This window comes from Glycine soja, chromosome 16 (genome assembly GCF_004193775.1).
Source record: "Glycine soja cultivar W05 chromosome 16, ASM419377v2, whole genome shotgun sequence".
In the NCBI taxonomy this organism is placed as follows: domain Eukaryota; kingdom Viridiplantae; phylum Streptophyta; class Magnoliopsida; order Fabales; family Fabaceae; genus Glycine; species Glycine soja.
In genome coordinates this window covers 36,175,498-36,194,683 of record NC_041017.1, presented here as the reverse complement: position 1 = coordinate 36,194,683, position 19,186 = coordinate 36,175,498, and the positions used below count along the sequence as shown (strand labels likewise).

The following is a 19,186-nucleotide window of genomic DNA, read 5'->3' as shown; positions in this document are numbered from 1 at the left end:
AATTAAAAAATAGAATCAATTGTTTGTTTGCTTAGACTTTCAATGCGAAACTGAGAGAAAGAAAGAAAAAACAAAACAAAGAACAACGTAGAGTGAAGAATCTTATACTAGCTGAAATTTTGTATACTTGTTCTCAGCACATGCTTTCATAGCACATGCTTTCACCCATAATTGTAATTGAAATATTATACATGAAAAATCAAGAAAATTTGTATGAGGTGGACGGTTTCTTGTTTTTCAAAACGCGCATGTACTCTTCGATTCCAAGATGAATTTAGTGATTGCGTCAAGGATTAGTAGACTCACATCTTTATATATAATTTGACTATAATAAATCAGGTAAAAACAAAAACAAAAAACCTACTTAACAATGTTAATAAAAAAAGATTTTTAATTATTATAGATAAAAGTTTCAACTACTTTGTAAAAGAACTACATAGCAGTACAAGTTCTCTCTTTCGTTTTAAAACCCCTAAATATTGAACTCCTAAACTTTCCTATTATTGATGCAAAAGTTTACCAAATTGATGAAAGTAGAATTCAAATTTTCTCTTATAATTATTTGGAAATAAAAAAAAATATTAGTAAAAAAATGTCGATCTCTACCTTTGAAGGAGTTGAAACTGAATAAATAGATAACTGGTCCATTTCGTCAAATTAGGTGGGTGTACGTACTACTTGCAAACTTCCTCTTATCGTTTTGTATTGTTCAGAGCAATGAATCTCAAACTTAATGTTGTAAATACAGAGCATAATAATGTATTCGAGAGTTCTATATAGGTACGCATGAGTTTCATGCTGCCTTCTAGCCGGAAATCATCCTATGGTTACTATTCTTTTTTTTTTTAGAGAGATTATCGATGTTTTTCAACTCATTAAGTCAGAAATTAATTCATTATCGATACATGATTATCATTAATTTAAGTAAATTTTACACACTAAAGATGTATTTTCATGTTAAATAAATCATTATTCTACATGTGAATGTGTTGAGATTAGATTGTTGTACTAATCCTATGAATTTATGATTACTCATCTAATATCACATGGTGTGTTATGACTTTTTATAATTTTTAAATTTTGAAAATCAACAAATTTCAAATTGAAACGAATTTAAAAAACATATAATATTTTGGAGACTGCAATTATATTCAAGCGATTATAAATTTAAATTGGTTAAAGTCTTCATATAATTAATGTGTAATTTCAAAGTGTTAAGTTAATTTTTTTTAGATAATTATCTTTCTATAATTCAAAATTTATTTTATGAGTGTTGATGAATCTTCAATTAATGATAATTTAGTGAGTCAATTCAAGAAATTAAATAACAAAAATCATAAGAAATATCATTATTAGTTAGGAATCACTAAAATTAAGCAAAAATATTAGAAATACTATTAGAAATTATAAAAGAATGTAATCACTTAATTCTTGGAGATTTTGTAGGATTTGAAGAAAACTGCCTCCATCACTTAGTGATGATACCATTGCTTGGTGATGGCATGCCTGGTATGAATACCCCTGCCTCTCCAAAGCAAGCCCTACCTCCACCCAACACCACCGCCTCAACCACCCTGTGATGATACAGAGGTTGGCCCTGTAATGGTTTTGTCTTCACAGTTGGGGCTGACATTGGTTCGGTGGTTGTTATTTTAGGGGTATGTTTTGTCTGGTGCATATTTGGTGGCAGTTATTCTTTATCTTTGTCAATGAAATAAAGTTAAACTTCCCATTTATTAGGAAATAATGATGCATTTTAAATAAAGTTAAACTCATTTTGATGTGTATGCATAGTAATTGGGTTCTCAGTGGCAGCAAGAGATTCATCTGAATCTGATAGTATTAAAAATTGGGGCATAATACTCAAACACAAATCACATAAAAAGCACAAGGAAATAAGAAATGAAATATAGTTTCAGTTTGGGATATTTCCTCCCTTTAAGCATCCAACCTTAATTCCTTATAAAAGCCACAAGCAAATTCCTCAAAGATGCCGAAAACAAACCAATTTACCAGAGTACAAAAGTGTGAACGGATCATAATAATCATGATGAAGAAAGGAACTACATACATACAAATGATACAAAAACAGTGATTCATTTAGTTTTCTTCAATCCACAAAATGAAACTAGACAGTGGATTTTATTTCATCGATCACTGTCTAAGAACCATTAGCTTGAGGAGTTGAAGACTTCTTTCCCTCGATGTCCATCTCTTTTACACTATCACTCAGTGAAGACGACTCACATTTCTCCACCTTACTGGGTTCAGAATTATTATCTTCGTCACTTTCATCCTCAAGAGAACCCCTCTGTTGCAGCTCTTTGACTTTAAGAAATTCATCATAGTGGGCCTTTCTGTGCTCTTTAAAACTCAAGTTCCTATCTGTTTCAGAATCTAACAGTATTTCAGGTTACGTTAGTAAATGAATAGGCAATCCATTAATACAAAAGCAAATATGCCTACTAAATTACTTGGAAAAAAAATGGCAAAAAATGTTTCATGCTCATCTAAATGGAATAATTTCCCTCCATGAGAAAGAAATGACAAGATTCCAATACCTTTTCCTTTTCACTATCAAATAGATCCCAACTCATTATCACACAGTTTACTGAAATTTGAAACAGTAAGCAATCTCCAAGTCTGATATTTTGCCCAGGCCCGCACAAGTACTATTCAAGATTTGGCAGAACATTCTAGGCTGTATAAATCAATTAGCTATTGGTCACCACCAACGAGAAAAAGCCCTTTCAGATCCAACAGTGTGGATGATAGGCAGAAAGAAGAGACAATTACTGCTGTCTTATTTTGTCTCAAATTATCACGACAGAACTAACTCATCATATGCAAGCAATTCTAAAAGTTGTGACAACTTGTATAGCTTTGGTTCCTGAAAGTTGTGATACATAAAATTAGTCCTTTAGGAGATAAATTTTTTTGCAGGTTAATAACTGTATAGTGTGAACTTGTTAGCAAGTTCACACTTTCAGAGAACAATTTATAAGACAAACACTTTCAGGGACCAAAGCAACCCAAGTTGTCACTTTCCAGGACCAAAAGATATATTAGCTCACCCATTTTCAACAAATATTATGTTCATATACATATAATTCCGGTTTAGAAAAATTAGAAAATTTCACAGCAGTAACAACCGACTTTCTATTCTTGTTTATGAAGCTAAAATAACAAAAACAGAAAACATGAGCAACGTCAACCAAATTCATTTATAGCTCTATTTTACTAGGTCTGTCAGAACCCTGATTCCATCATTATCTACACAAGAATCACATAATAAATGTCAAAGCAAAAGTAAACAACCTGACTTCACCTTATAATCCTTACAAGTTAAAATATGCAAATTAAGGCAATATTTTCAAAGATTTCAATTATTTCGATAAGAAAGCAATAATTAAAACCAAATCTCATAAAGGAGAAGCACAAGCACCCATTAAAGAGTAACAATCATAAAAAAAGCAATAAATGACATGATCTATGAGAAAAACAATCAAATAATAGTACAATACCATCATCATCTTGCTCCATTGCTTCTGGCTCATCCTCAGATGACGTCCAACCACCAGATTGTCCAGTGCCTCTTCTGCTACTGGAGGCTACATCATTCAGAGCACTCCATATTGCTTCAGCATGCATCGTGTGATTTTGATCATCAATACATGCATCAAAACTTCCTCGTACAGGGGATAGAGAACCTAGAAAAATTAGGTAATACATAGTCATTTTCAGAAGAAAAGTTGCTACACATACAATGTCTTTTTAAACTATAACAAAAGAGCAAGCCTGAGAATAGAACTTCAAAAAGAGCATCTCCACATACTTATCAACAGAGTTAGCTTAGTATATATGTTTTAGATTTACAAGTTTACAACCCAAACCATGCAGAGGGTCAACTAAAGAAGAATAAAAGCAATATTATAGTTAAAAGTAGTAGATAAGTCTTAAAATAAAATCAGAAGATTATTTGTATACATAGCCATATACCCATACATGCAGACTTAATTAAATAGAAACATAAAGTTTAAGTGATCTTTACATACTGTCATCATCAATCATAGGATGATATGGAGTCTTAGGCTCAGTAATTTTCTGCCTCACAGGTTTGTTTGCCTCAATTTCTCCAATATTAGCCTCATCCCACCTTACACGTCCCCTACAACGCAATACCAAAAGCAATATTCACAACATTAAGAATGGATAATATTATGAGCTTGAAAGTAGAACAGTATAAAAATAAAAAGATCATTGGAATACTCCTAAAATATATATTCCACCATTAGAGTGGAAGTACCAATATTCCATTAAACATTTTCATTTTTCAATCAATAAGCACACATTCCTCAACAAGCAATGCAATGTTCAAATCAAATTTCAAGTCTAATCCAGAAGATTTCTAAGACATTAAAAAACAAAATTGAACTCAGAAATGCCAGCCCATTTTTCTTCCTTAATTTGACGTTGGATTGATACAAACATGTTTATCTAGCAACGACCATACCCTTTACTTTTGCCTTTGTATGGGCTTTGTAAACAAACTCGAGTTATTGAGAAATTTTCTTTGGGCAGAAAGTGTTGTTTGTTTTATGCAAATAAAAATAAAATTTATAAAATTGGCATAATATTAACTCAAAAGTTCAATTGGCCAGAGACTGGTCGGAGATGACAAGATGCAGGAGAAGGTGAACAAATGCTGATGGAGGAGTCCTTCCTTGATCCTTATGTGAAGCTGTGAACAGATATCTACATATGAGAGAAGTTTAACAAGTTTTACGTGAGTGAGGGAATGGGACACTAGGATTGAGTAGGAAAAAAGTCACGTGCAGTTCCACATCCATCTCTCAAATCCTTGATGCTGCGACACAAGCTGCAACAGTGCAACCACAACACCCATAGTTACTGCAATAGCCAATTTTGTGGAAGGCACACCGCAACAGAGTCACGATTGTGAATCCAAGGAATTTTGCAACACCATAGCACACCTTTATTGCAGAAATTTCATTTGATACAGTATCAAAGTGATACTGAACAGAGACCCAACAGGATACAGTTCTCAAGATAGTAACCTTCCAAGTACCTGAAGCTCTGCCCACTAATGAATTCCTAAAATAAAAACTACCCCCCTCTCTTGGTTTTGCCCTACAACTTCTCCTTTAGTTAGTTACCTAACTTTAGTTGATATTCTGTTTTCCCTGCTGTCCAACCTATTCCTCCTCCTATAGACCTTATTTATTGGTGGTACTGTCACAATCATACCAAACATCAAAATGGCATGATCATTTATCATCCAAACTCCAAACTCTTGAGACACTGTTCAAAAAAGCATCTTTTATCTTCTATCTTTGAAAATAATTTGCACCAAAAATAGACTTAGAACATTATAGGAACCACTGATAACAACCCTATTACAAAACTCTAATACCCAAAGTGACTCCTTAACAATTCCAAATCCTGGGGAGCATTGGAGCAACCCTGATTAATTGTGCATCTTCCTAACAGCATATCAGTCATGCTTTACAATCAACAAAACATTATTTTTATCCTCACCTTTCATGTTCTATTTGTGCTAAAATTCAAGACAGAGAAAGAATTTGAGTTGTTATACAATCTCTAGCTAACTAAACATATATAGGCTTTGGTTACATATAGGAAGTCATTGAATGCATTACAAAGAAGAAAACATGAAAGAAAGAAAAAATTGCATTGGGCTAAACATCTGTTAGGCTGTATTCTAACAAAAAAAACATACACATAGTCTATATAATATTGAACCACAAGAGTTGCAGCCTCCAACTTCAGAAATAAATGCCCCAGGCTAATTAAGGTATCATAAAGATCATCTCCCTAATATTGGCCTACCCTAGGAAAAGGACAAGTACCCACAAAAATATGCTACAACCAAATATTATATAGTCTTAACCTTCTTACCTTTCATTTATGATTTGTTTCCTCAAATATATCCAGGCTTCTTCTTGTATCAAACAAAAATAAACTAGAAAGCATGAAAGTAAAGGAACTTTGAGTCTTTGACTTTGTTTTAATAATATGCAGTTTTTGAAACATAAGTTATCTGTTCCCAAGAGTCCATATTCACCAATAAATCATGAAATTTTTCAACTTGTTAGAAAGTACAATTACCCTTGTAAAACTTTCATGGTTAAATTATCCCAGGTGAAGAGATTCCTCACCTTATCTCACTATAATATACAATATGCAATAAGAAGGACCATTTGATATCAGTCAGATTAAGAATTTTCTAGTAAAAAATTATATAAGCAAATAAAAAGAAGATTTTTTGCTTGCATTACTTCATTTTGGTAGACAGATTAGCTCTTCAAACACCAAAGTATGCAAGGCAATCCTGAAGTCGCTTGATCAACTGGAAAAACATGAGAGGTTTATGCGGTAAGTTATTGAGCTTCAAGAACACAAATAAATAACCAGGAGGGGGGAGGGGGGTCAAAGGAGAAAATATAGAAGAATGAAAAATCTAAGCAGAAACACCATCCTAGACTAGTTGAAGAATGCAAAAGCAATATAATAAATTGAGAGAAATAATTGTGAACTAAGAATTTGATGAAGAAGCAAAGGTAATAAGATTGATTCATAACAAAATTAAAAAATTGAGAGTTGAGAAATCCACTGAAAAAAGTCCTGCTATAGACAAGTAATACTGTATGCTTGTTTCCATCTTCCAATGACTATTATGGACTTACTATAGCATTCATATTTCATATTACAAGAATAAAACTCTATTAACTCCATACAAACCAGAAACTCAACATTATCATCAATTACTTGAACTATAGATTATTAAATTACAAATCCAAAACATTTTATCTAGCATATGTTTCTAAGTATAGGAAACAAAGTTGAAAACCTTTCACTTTAACAGGTTTCACTACCATAACATCAGCAATTTGAAAGTTACTATTTGACAGTCAAACCCTAAAACCTTGGGGATAATACACAAGTAACTAGTATCTTAAAAGCAAACCTACATAAAACTAAATTTAACTCAGAAATAAACACAAAGCAATTTCATTACACAGTAGGAAATGCGAAACACGGTAATTTGAAATCCATATTAGGCGAAGAACAAAACAGATAAAATCGATTGAGCACATCCAACAACGCCAATTCCATTTACAACCACAAGTCCAAAACCATCACTCTGGTGAATTTCGTAACCAAATTAAAAACTCACAAATTAAAGCGATAAGACTTCATCGTCTATTCCACGAAAACGAAAACGAAAAAAGAAAATCCATTTTCTCGGGAAACATACAGCGAGTGAAAGGGAAAAGGAAGTGATCAACAAAACTGGTACCTTGGAAAGGAATTGCAGAGTTAAGCTGCGCGCAGTCGCAAAATGCCTTCTTTTTTTCTTCTTCTTCACAGAACCGTGTTTTCTAGCAGAAGCATCCAAAGTTTTTCACTTTTTTCCGATATTGCCCCTTTTAATTTTTCCGAATTAGATAAATATTCAGATATTTAATACAATTATATATTTAAAATTAATTCAAACTTAATAATAAAGTCACAACATAAGTTGATTTAGTTGGTAAGCATTATACTCATGTAAATACTTCTTAAATATTTTGTTAGTTTTAAACTCACTTCAATTTTTTATATTAGAAAAATCTTTAAAATACAAAAATCCCTCTAGATGATAGTTAAGAAGTTAATACACGTACTGTTTAAGAAACTTTTTCTCATCGTTATTTGTCTTTAGATTGAAGTAAAAGTTAAATACTAATTATTTCAATAAATAATTTTGTAAAGATAAAAAGAATTTAATTTTTTTATAATACTTTTTATTTATCTTAATAATAATATTGCACGACTTGAGATTTGTAGAAGTACTAAATTATTAAAATTAAGAGAAAATGTATAACATAAAAATAAAATAAAAAAGTTAAAACGTACGTCAACCTAACTTATATAGATGCATTTGGATTTATAGGTGGCGTGAGAACTAAGAAAGCTGGCGTAAAATTTAAGAAAGCTCTAGCATAAAATAATTTTTTAACAAAGAAACCTTACTTGGGAAGGTAGGGTGTTTTAATTTGATGCACAGTTGATATATTTGGTGTTTTTTTTTTTTTTTTTTATCTTTTCAAAAGTTTAATTTATCTCTTACTTTATTTTTTCAGTTTACTTATTTATTTTTTAAAAAATATTTTAATTATTTATCTTATTTTTTATTTATTTAAAATTAACATTATTATGCATTTAAGATTGTACTTTTTTGTTAAAAATAAAGTGGGGGAGAAGGAGAAAAAACTAAACCAAAAAAATTATTTTTAAATGATTAAAAATATCATTATTAAATAAACTGAAAAACTAAAGTGAATAAACAAATGAAATAAAAGATAAAAACAAATCAAACAAATAACATAAAATATAAAAATTTAATTATTTATTTAGTTTTTATAATTTTTAAATTTATCACTTTTAATTCTTATAGTTAATATGAGAATTTTTTAGTCCTTAAAATTTAATAAGTGAATTTAATTTATTAATTCTAGCCGTTTATAATTAACTTTTTAAAGGAATGGAGAGTTAAACTTAACAAACAAAATAAATAACCAAATAGATGATTTAGCCTAATTTGAATAACATTTTTTTATATTATCTTCCTAATACTACTCTATTTGTTTTCCTACAGGCATAAGATAAAAAAAAAATTATAAAAAGTTAGGATAAAAATTTCTCACTCATTCGTATACCATAAAAATAAGAAGTGTGAAAAAAAATCATATGAAATTTAAAAAGAAAAAAGAAAAACTTTTTAATATAAAAAATTCTCCCGTTTCTCTGCTTTTCGTTTAATTCTCTCATTCTTTAATAGAAAAAAGTGCGAGAGATGGTATAATAATAATAATAATAATTTTTTAACTCATGGTTTTTTTGGTATTTTAACTCATAAGTTAAAATCGTTTCTCAGAATTCACAGGTTAAGACATCAATGTTCATAAGATTCTTTTAGGAAAAAATCTGTTTTTTCCTAAAAAAACAAAAAATAATCTCTTCACCAAAACAAATATTCTAAATCGAACACGCAACCTCCCTGAGTCGCTGTAAATGAAGGCACTCTTATCCGTTTTATAACGGTGAAAGCAAAACCTGTTGCCAAAGAATTAAAAACAAGTAAGCTCGCTCATTGTTCTACCGATTGAAAGCACGTCGAATAAGCGCTTTTAGGATTTAAAGGGGAAAACTTGAAGTGCCTCTGGATAAGTGGTGGAGTTTGTTTGTTTGATTGATTTTGCAAATCAGTTGAATGGTAGGATCCCCAATCACCCAACAAGGTATTTGTATGTATAATCTGTTGGCTTACTTCATTCTATGTGTAACTTCCTCAATGATTTAGGAAAGTATATGTCTTCAATCAATCATTCTAAAAGGGTCAAACACAAAAGTTTATGTCTTATTGGAAATGAAAAATGGAAATAAACTTGTTTAGTATTTAATTTCTAAAAGGGTCTTCTTCTTCCATTAGATCCTACTATTACAAGTTGTTATCTTTTATGTTAACAATATTTTTGTAAAACTGTGAGCAGTAAATTTATGATATGTTTGTTTGAATTTCTTAGATCAGGTGTGATTGAAGGAAAAAGGGGCATAGGGGAAGTTGAAGTGAAAAATGCTGAGTGATAGAGATGGGAAAGAGGACATGGACAGGCTTAGTGACTTGCCTGACCTTGTTTTGCTTCATATAATGAAATTTATGAGCATGAAACATGCTGTTCAGACTTGTGTCTTGTCTACAAGATGGAAGGAACTGTGGAAACGTCTCTCGAATTTGGCATTGCATTCCTCAGATTTTACCAACCTTGCACATTTCAGCAAATTTTTATCATGGGTTCTGTTGAATCGAGATAGCTCCATTTCCCTGCATAGTCTAGATTTGAGGCGTAAAGGCTGTATAGATCATGAACTCCTGGACATGATCATGGGATATGCTGTGTCACATGATGTCCAGCAGTTGGCAATTGAAGTTAATTTAAATGCTAAATTTGGTTTTAAGTTGCAGCCTAGTATCTTTTCTTGTAAATCTTTGACATTTCTTAAGCTTTCCATCTGGGCTGTCCCTTGGATGACTGAACTTCCAAGTTCCCTGCAGTTGCCAGCATTGAAAAGCTTGCATCTTGAGCATGTCACTCTAACTGCAGGTGAAGGTGACTGTGCCGAGCCCTTTTCAGCTTGTCACATGTTGAATACTTTGGTCATTGACCGGTGTAACTTGCATCATGGTGCAAAATTCCTCTGCATATGTAATTCCAACCTTTCTACTTTGACCATAGGTAGTACCATTCAAGAAACACCCTACAAATTTATACTTTCTACTCCAAATCTTAGATCTCTTTCCGTGATGCGTGATCCTATTCACCAACTCTCTGCTTGCAATCTTTCTTTACTTGAACAAGTAAATATTGACGTTGAAGCCTATTTTGATGCTCATTTTCAAAGGACACATTTAGCCCTTATAAGTTTGCTGCAAGTGCTCGCAGATTATGCAAAGATAATGATACTCTCTTCAAGTACCCTTAAGATTCTAAATGTAAGTAACTTTATTCTGTTTCTTCCTTTACTTTTTATATTGCTGATAATATGTCCTGTTTGGCAAATTTCTGTCCATTACTCAATCTTTCCTTTCAAAATATGTCTCTAATCCACTGTCATTGTGTAGGGTCTCTCAACTTCTGGTTCAATGATAACACAAATCCCTTGCTTTGTTCAATTAAAGTCATTGAAATTGAAAATGAAATCTTCTTCAAACATATCTGATGAGGGAGTTAGCAGGATAGTAGAGTACTTAATTATAAAATGTCCGGTGGCCAAAGTTGATATTATAAATTGCTGAGAGTGATAAGAACACTTAAATCCTCAGGTAGTATGTTTTACATATTGTTCTGATTTTGCTTCATTTTTCCTTCTCTTCCTGATAATACTAGCTTAGTCTCTTCTCAATACTCATAGTCACAGCAAGTGAAAGGTTGCTATATAATTTCCTTGTCGATCCTCTTGTAACCTTGTTTTTGCTATATTTGGCTTTGGCACATGACAATTTTTAAGTAACTATTACTGGGGACAGTCTTTTTGTTATACTTGTAATTTTGATCATCCTTGAATAACAGAACTGTTGAAGGGGGGAAAAGATCAAAAGACCACTTGATAGACTGATGAATCTGAAGTTTCTTTTTTTGTTGGTGTAATATGTTGCATCATTGCCTAGTCTTAAGGAGAGCCTCTGTGGTAGTGGTGCTAGCCTTATGGAAATTATGTGTATCATGCTCCTACCGATGTAACTAAATTATTATATTAGACTATGGAGTTGTTGTATGAACTCATGTCAAAGTTACTATGATGAGTATGTTTATTATTTCTTATTGATTACTAGTAATTGAGTTACTAAATGCATGTGGTGAGTTTGTTTAATATGGATTTGTTTATTATGTCTTATTAATTGCTGAGAAATGCATGTGATGAGAGATGAATTTGTTTAATATTAGGATTAGGAAACGCTATATAGGATGAATGGGACATAGGACTGGAGATAATGGAATCTTAGATTATCAAAAGAAAAACTGCATGGCCACGAGTAGGAATAAGAAAAAATATTTTTAATGTAGAATTAAGCAGGGTTTCATGAGTATTATTTGAATCTTGAATAAACAAGTTTTATAAGGTAGGTTTTAGCTCTCTTAAATCAAGATATTCTTTCTTTGAAACATATGATCCATCTTTATTTTGATATTTTCCTTGAGACCAAAATTTTTGGTTTCAAGTCATACAAATTACTTGCCTTTTGTGAATCTTGGAACAAGTGTTCTATTCAAATTCTTTAGAATAACGTGAGGTGCATAGTGAAAAAGCGAAACCGTGCTTCCAACACAAAATGTCCCACAACACGTATGTTATTCAGTTCAGAGTTTTATTATGTGTATTGCAAAAATTTAAAACCCCTGCCAATTACAACAGATTTGTATCTTGGGTTCTATATAGTGGAGATGGTTCATTTTACTTACTTAATCTTCGTTGCCAGTGCTACTGCAATGAAATGAGTCCAAAGTGTGTCATGAAATATGTTGTGCTGCACAATTTCATAACAACAGTATTGGTACGGATGTCTATTTCAGATACAAATCCAATTCATTTGTCCCTCTGTTTTACTGTCCATCTTAGACATTTCTTAAGCTTAACATCAGTCCTTATGGCTGTTACCTTGAACTTCCGAAATCTCTGCAATTACCGGCAAGAAAGTCCTTCAGAAAGTAGAAGCTGACCAAAAGATTATTCCATAACCGACTCTTGTTGCTGAATCAAAGGGGATTAGCCGACAAATTACTTAATTTTCTATGAATTTTTCATTTATCACTTAACAAGTGAACTTTGCTTATTTCTTTTTTTAGGATCGGCGAATCAAATGATATTTCTGTTCCAAATTTTGTCTCTTCTCCCTCTGAATCACACTTTTCCTGTGCCTTTTTCAAAGTTTATATTTGTTGAAAACTTTGTAAATTTCTGAATGTTCCTTGCATCATGATGCAAAATTCTCTGCATATATAAGTTTGAATCTGGAGTTTATCTGCTGCCAGTACAAAATTGTACTTTCTACTCCCAATGCTAGTTCTCTCACAATCATGGATCATTCCTGTTTCAGTTATCATGAACTATCCTCCACATGCAGCACTTATATATCTTATCCTGTCATCATAGGCTGGCTGCAAGTGTTGGCAAATGTAAAAGATATTGACACTCTCCTTCTGGTATCCTAAAATTAGTTTTAAGGTTTAAATATAATTTTTGTTTCTACACTTTAATGTTTTTTTATTTTTGTCCCTGAAAAAAATTATTTTAGTCCTTCTAAAATGTGTTATTTTTTTCATCCTTGAAATATTTTAGATAATATTTTTTTTCTTTGTTTAAAATATTTTTTATTGTTCAAAGCGCTATTTAAAATATTTGAAAGATAAAAAAACAAAATAAACATATTTTAGAAAAACTAAAACAAAAAAAGAATTACAAGGAAAAATAAAAAAAAAGTTAAATTGGAGGGACAACAAATTTACTTAAGTCTAGTTTTAAATGGAAGTTAATTTAGTTTGTTTGTTTTTTTCACTTTTTATTAGGCTCATATGATGTACGCATTCTTATGTCAAAAGTTTGCCTATGTTCAATCTTGCATTATTTCTTCACTCTCTTCTCTTAGTTTACCTCCTACCACCCATTGATCAAGCCAGGGTAATGTTTCTTTTCCCCCTCCCACCTTCCTATGAATTGTATCTTAGAACCAATTAGTTTGATATTTCTGGCCCACTTCCACATTGGTTGATGAAATGCTTAAGTCGCTAGTATGTTAATTCTGTACGCCTGTACTTAAGTCCATGATGAAAAATCTGTGAAAGAATGCTGGCAGCAGCTTGTAGGCGCGCGTGTATGTATATATATATATATATTAGCTGGCCATTGTGGTCATGGTTCCTGTTTCTCCGTTTTCTTCTCTAATTCTTTGTATCTCTCTTTTCCTTTCATCTACATTTCCTTTTCAGTTGTCTTTATTTTTGTGTTGTACAAGTCTCTCTATTCTCCTCTGTTGAGCCTTTGTTTTGTCCTCTCTGAACATATGCTGTGAGGCTTCTGATCTTATCCCTTAAGTCTGTGGATTATGTACATTTGGTGAACTTTATTTCTTACTACATGTTTGTAGTTTGTATTTTATGATTTTTTTATTACATTCTGTAGTTTTTCTAGTATACTTTTTGTGTGTATAATTCTTTTTTATTTTAGCTAGCCATCATGTTTCTACTTTAGACCACAATGTTATCTGCCATATTTTCATGGCAGACTTTTGACTTGTCACCATAAGCAACTAGAATGGGTGCTTGAAAATAGTAATTTCATATATATTATGCACTAATATTTACATCCAAGTGTCATACAATAATAAATAATTTTTAGTTGCAAGATATGGTTTTGTCAACATTACTGACTTGGACTTAATTGCATTAAGCGAGTATAGTATCTCTGCATTGCTGGCAAATGTTCGGTGTTTCTGATTTCTCAGATTTCAATATCCATTTCAATGCTTGGCACCTATATGATAGCTTTTGTTTTCAATTCATTCTCCACTTTGCCAATTTGATTTATATGCTGTTATGCCATCCAGAAAATTCACATGTATTTTTGGATTTGTTATGTATAATCTGTGCAAGGTAATAATCCCGGTGACTTTTACTTTTATGTATTTAGAGGATACGATAATGCTTAAGATTTTTATTTAGATGAAAAGCCAATGATTATCAATCTAAAATATTTGAAGGCTAGTAAGATAGTAGTTTACAAGATTACAGTTAACTGATTAAGTGAACATATGTCTTAAACTTCCTGTGTTTTGGTTCAGTCTTGCTTGCTGTATTGTAGCTTTAGATATTGAAATCACTAAATGTAATCACTCTTAATTAGATGTTGCAAATTATGTTGAAGCTTGAGCACGTTTTGGCATAAGTTTGCTAGGGACTTCCTTTATAACATACCACTTTCCTGATTCTAGTTTTAACTTGCACACTTGGTTTAGTTCTATTGCTAAGTTGACTTGAAGCATAAGAAGATTTACTGAGGGCATGTCATTTTTTTTTAAATTGACCCACATAATATGTACACCCTTTTATAAATTGGTTTTGACTAATTTAACTCTTGCTTATTTAGGTTCTTGTCCATACATTGTTGATCCAGGTACTCAAAGGATTTGTGTTGCCGAGCTTAGTGAGTCAGACAGTTGGTTTCCTGGAGGACATTGCCTGAGGATATTGTCTAGGTTCTTTATGTGAAAGACAAGATTATATTGTAGCTTTAGACTTAAAAGCTTTAGACAAGATTATATTGTCTAGGATATCATCAATAACCAGATTATATTGAGAATTATTGTCTACTATAGGTTTTCTTTTTAAAAAAAGTTATTTCCATTTATTCATGGCTAATTTGAGACCCAAAAACAGTCCATCGAAGTTCAGCTCTGACAATTGAACATTAACCCAAGTTTGTGAAGAATCTGCTCACAAAACCTCTGGAATCATCATTTCTGATTATAGTCATTATACCACCACATTAAGTTTAAGAGAAATACTAACCATATATTTTTTAGCACGTTCTTTTAGATCTTCTTTCTATTATTAGATGAGATTTAATAAAAATCATAAATTTTTGTGGTATCACTCATTAATTAATAAATCTTATTCACAATTTTATAATTTTAAATAAAATTTAACTAATTAACTAATACCCGATAATGTGTCAATTGTCAACAATCTTCTAATTAAATTTAATTTGTGGGAATGAATCTTGCATTCTCCTATTTTTATCTGATGGTATTCCAACAAATGAATACTTGGGGATATTATTTTTAATCATTTAGAAAGATACTTGGGAATATATAAAAATTAAGTTGAAGTATTAAGAAAAATAATTACAAACCTATCCAACAATATAATATATCTCTTATAATTTTAAAATATATTTTTGTTACATGACAAACTTAGTGTAGGTGTCCAAAACAGGGTGAAAGAATTATTTAAATTAGAATGATGTACTATCTATTATTTAAATTAGAATTAATTTTATATATAATTTGTTTAATTATATAAAGTAATTAAGAAAAAAAAAACATTTGGTGGGGAGACTTTGGAGTAGATTTTCCCAAAACGGGGACGAGAAAGAATTTATTCCTCAATGTTAACCCCCGAATATATCCTTTGTCAGGACTATAATGGAGAGGGCAAAACTCATCTTTTACCTTATTCCATTGCTATGCTTACAAAACATATATTGCTTTACAATTTAAAATTTGTGAGATGTGTTTCTCTTTAGAGTTTAGTTTTAAGCTTTTTTCAACGTAAAGATTTTTTAATATTATCAATTAATCATAAATTATTTTATTATGACTTTAAAATTAATAAAAATTATCATACATATAAAAAAAAACCTGTAACACATTTAGTGCATTCTTATTAAATTATTCTTTTTAACCTTTCTCATCATGAACGGGTAGAATCTAAAATCTAGTGCGTACATGAATTAAAACAAGGCCACGAAACCAGAGTCTTCCTCCCAAAATCCATGTTCTGCTTCTGGTTTTTTCATATTTCCTTTTCACTTGTTTTTGCATGTTGTCCATTAAAACCATGTTGATGAATTCTCAAGTCATTTCTCATCCTATCTAGCAAAAAACACCAAATAACCATTCCTATATATTTTCCTTTCTCTTCTTTCCACTCACTATATGTAAATACTCTATAATTCCTTTTAACACAAAACACAATGGACATCAACACAACCTTTGCCACACACTCTCCAAGAATACAAATAATAAGAATCACCTCACAACACAAATTAACACTTCCCACTTTGTAATTCTCAATCTTGCTTGTAAAATCATCTTAGGTCGATCTTCTATACCATCCACGCTCAATTAGACCATGCGAAATATTATCACACTTTATCGTAGATTCTTTATACCTACCCTTCTAATTTTTGTCACTCTCCTCGCCTTCTCCCTCATTATGTTGTTCATTTACAAACATTATAAGCTCCGAAAACACATGATGTACATGTCTCAAATCAACGCTGGATTCCACGAATTCAACACTATGAGAGATCCTTACAAGTCATACCACATATAAAGTTGTGCTCCGCACATTGCATGCATGGTTTATGATATTGTTAATTCTACCATTCTCATTATCAAAACCAATGTTATTCGTAGCCATGTCGATTTGTTGGAAAATCTGGTTATTGGTGATGCTGTTGTAGTGTTGTGTTGTTTATTAGGTTGGAATATGTATTGAAATCGGGGAAGGGAAACTTGTTCAGACTTAAGAACTTTTTATTAGAATTTTATGTGTTTCTTTTACGGTGAAAATGCGTTTTAAGTGGTGATGGTATATGTAGAATTGATAAATAAACTCTAAGACGAAATGTGGTTGGTAACCCTCTATATTATAGGAGAGTTAAGTGTAAGAGGTGTCAAGCGTATTTCTTGCAAACTTTAAGGAATGTTAGAATGTTTTATCCTTTTTATTATGTATTTATATTATTACTGAACTTTTATTGTAATAAAACCAAGAAATATAAGAACCTTTTTTGGGATGACAACATTAGCTTGGGTTGCTACTGATTAATTAGTTTGAGTTTGAACACTTCAAATTCTGGTTTGAAGATCTAATCTATACTTCTAATATTTTTAACAAAAGTTTGGTATCAAAGAAGGTGCAGATTCTTATTTTCTAGTAGCTAGTGTAAAATCAATTATGTGCAAAGTTAAGTACTTAAATATCTTTATGATAAAAGTACCCAAAATAAATCAATTATGTGCAAAGGACATGATAACACAAAATTAAGTGTCACACAACTAACACATCTGCACATGCAATTTAATTACTCCATAATTATGGTTGTGGTTCTATAGAACAAAGCAACAGGCTTTTGCTATTCGTGATAGACGTGACATAACTCTTCAAAGAGGTGCCTATTTGATCAAATATAAATAATGGATTCACATGCATTTGGAATTATATCGGTTGAAGAGGAAAGGATGTAGTGATGAGCTAAGATGAAGGATATCTCAGAGTCCAGTAACATAGAAGATCGTTTTATTATGTATATGGTCTCCAACATATTAGTCCACACCGTCGTTTACCTCATCGCAGGTGAAATTAATCCCTTGGCAGAAACATAATGAGAAGTCAAAGAGCTTATCAATCATAGAATGAAGAAATAATCCCACTATTGTTTGCTGAAAATAATTAATTAAATTGGAGAGGAAGAGTTATACGGAAGGAAAAGGTGTACATTTTTCAGAAAATAATTAAATTGGAGGAGTAAAAGACTGGAAGAATGTGTTTTACAAGGTAATTTAATTGGAAAAAAATTGAGAAAAGCGAGTGCATTAAAAGTAGACATAGCAATTGTCTTCTTTTTTTGTTGTCCTAAAATTATAAGAGTTCAATCCAACCCATCGAATCAAACATTTTTTGTTACTCTAATTAAATTTGATTATATTATTTGATCACCAAAATTTTATACCATTTTTTAAACAAAATAATAATTTAATAATATTAACAAAATATACTAACTAATCAATTTTTTATTTTGTTATCAAAATAATTAATTAATTATCAAGTAATCCATGCATGGTTTTATTAAGTAATATTTCTTCTCTTTTTTTTATCCTTTAACTTAAAAAATCATTTATATTTATCAATGACGCCTCCATTTATGTCGAATGTGGGAGCCACGTGTTCGGGGATTCCGAGGTTTTATCGGAGAGAAGAAAGGAGAAGGGTTTTCCATTGTGCAGTTTGAGTTTGGTGACTCTTTGATTTTGTTCTTGGAGCTGATTAAGTTGTGCAGTGTGTTGTAAAAGTGTAGTAGGAAATTTGAGGATTTATGAATGATATTACTCATTCGTTAATCATTATTTTGTTTATGTAAAAATATAATGATTGATTTATTTGCGTAATTTCTCAGTTGGCTGAATCATACTTAAGGGCAGGAATTAATTGTTTAGAAGGTTCCTTCTCCTTCTGCAATGTATTTGTCGACATCCCCCAAAAGAAATATATAAAGAAAATACTTTTGCTTTATTATCTAATTTTTGTTTTTAATGAAAAAAGTTGTAACTAATAACAGAGAGCACCTTTTATTTAATATTTAAGTGTCAAACAATTAAAGGTTTTTTCAGATAATAATCTCTCAACTTAGACATCTCCAATAAGGATTCTTTAATAATTCAAACAATAGACTCTCCAATGATCTAATGTTTGAATTTGCTTTGAGAATTCTAGCATTAGATCCTTACAAATTAGAGTACCTCTAATTTTACAGCACCTTAAATATTATTGTAAAGATTTTTATACTCTTAGTCCGTTTAACAACACCTTAAAAATGACTTTTGAACTTGAAAAAATAAATAATATAATTTTTAAAATAATTATTATAAATTTAACCATTTTTAATGATATAATTAATTGCCATCTAAAAAATTCTTTTAAAACATTCCAATTAAATTAAAAGTTCTTAGCTCTTAATTTGTGAGAACTGAGTTAAACAAACTGCAAATCTTATTTTGTTTGTATAACTAAAATTTACAATTGATAAATAAATTTAGAAT

At 31.0% G+C, this 19,186-nt stretch overlaps 2 protein-coding genes across 9 annotated transcripts; one reads left to right on the top strand and one right to left on the bottom strand.

The window, feature by feature from the left end:
* Positions 1-1,857: 1,857 nt before the first annotated feature.
* Positions 1,858-7,494, bottom strand: LOC114391003 (protein phosphatase inhibitor 2-like). 4 transcript variants are annotated; one of them, XM_028351986.1, is made up of 5 exons: positions 7,343-7,494; positions 6,321-6,391; positions 4,056-4,168; positions 3,525-3,710; positions 1,858-2,385 (listed from the first exon to the last, which is right to left on the bottom strand). In XM_028351986.1, the coding sequence occupies exons 2-5, from the start codon at positions 6,323-6,325 to the stop codon at positions 2,162-2,164; spliced, it is 528 nt and encodes a 175-aa protein (XP_028207787.1). In that variant the 5' UTR covers positions 6,326-6,391; positions 7,343-7,494; the 3' UTR covers positions 1,858-2,161. The 4 variants fall into 4 exon arrangements, with proteins under 4 accessions (XP_028207787.1, XP_028207785.1, XP_028207788.1 ...); XM_028351984.1 differs by having other exon boundaries at positions 1,858-2,397; positions 7,343-7,493; XM_028351987.1 differs by lacking the exon at positions 7,343-7,494 and adding an exon at positions 7,220-7,334.
* Positions 7,495-9,007: 1,513 nt separating this feature from the next.
* Positions 9,008-14,999, top strand: LOC114390586 (F-box protein At1g60400-like). Of its 5 annotated transcripts, none has more exons than XM_028351374.1 (4): positions 9,008-9,326; positions 9,612-10,579; positions 10,709-10,909; positions 14,755-14,999. In XM_028351374.1, the coding sequence occupies exons 2-3, from the start codon at positions 9,662-9,664 to the stop codon at positions 10,880-10,882; spliced, it is 1,092 nt and encodes a 363-aa protein (XP_028207175.1). In that variant the 5' UTR covers positions 9,008-9,326; positions 9,612-9,661; the 3' UTR covers positions 10,883-10,909; positions 14,755-14,999. The 5 variants fall into 5 exon arrangements, with proteins under 5 accessions (XP_028207175.1, XP_028207173.1, XP_028207174.1 ...); XM_028351372.1 differs by having other exon boundaries at positions 14,728-14,999; XM_028351373.1 differs by lacking the exon at positions 14,755-14,999 and adding an exon at positions 11,157-11,430.
* Positions 15,000-19,186: the final 4,187 nt, after the last annotated feature.

Bases quoted from the DNA above. Each gene is read 5' to 3' on its own strand.
- LOC114391003 (XM_028351984.1), bottom strand. The intron at 3,711-4,055 runs GTATGTAAAGAT...TAATTTTTCTAG, and splicing joins TCCTATGATTGATGATGACA to GTTCTCTATCCCCTGTACGA. The intron at 2,398-3,524 runs GTATTGTACTAT...AAATACTGTTAG, and splicing joins AATGGAGCAAGATGATGATG to ATTCTGAAACAGATAGGAAC.
- LOC114390586 (XM_028351374.1), top strand. From the start codon at position 9,662: ATGCTGAGTGATAGAGATGGGAAAGAGGACATGGACAGGCTTAGTGAC. The intron at 10,580-10,708 runs GTAAGTAACTTT...GTCATTGTGTAG, and splicing joins GTACCCTTAAGATTCTAAAT to GGTCTCTCAACTTCTGGTTC.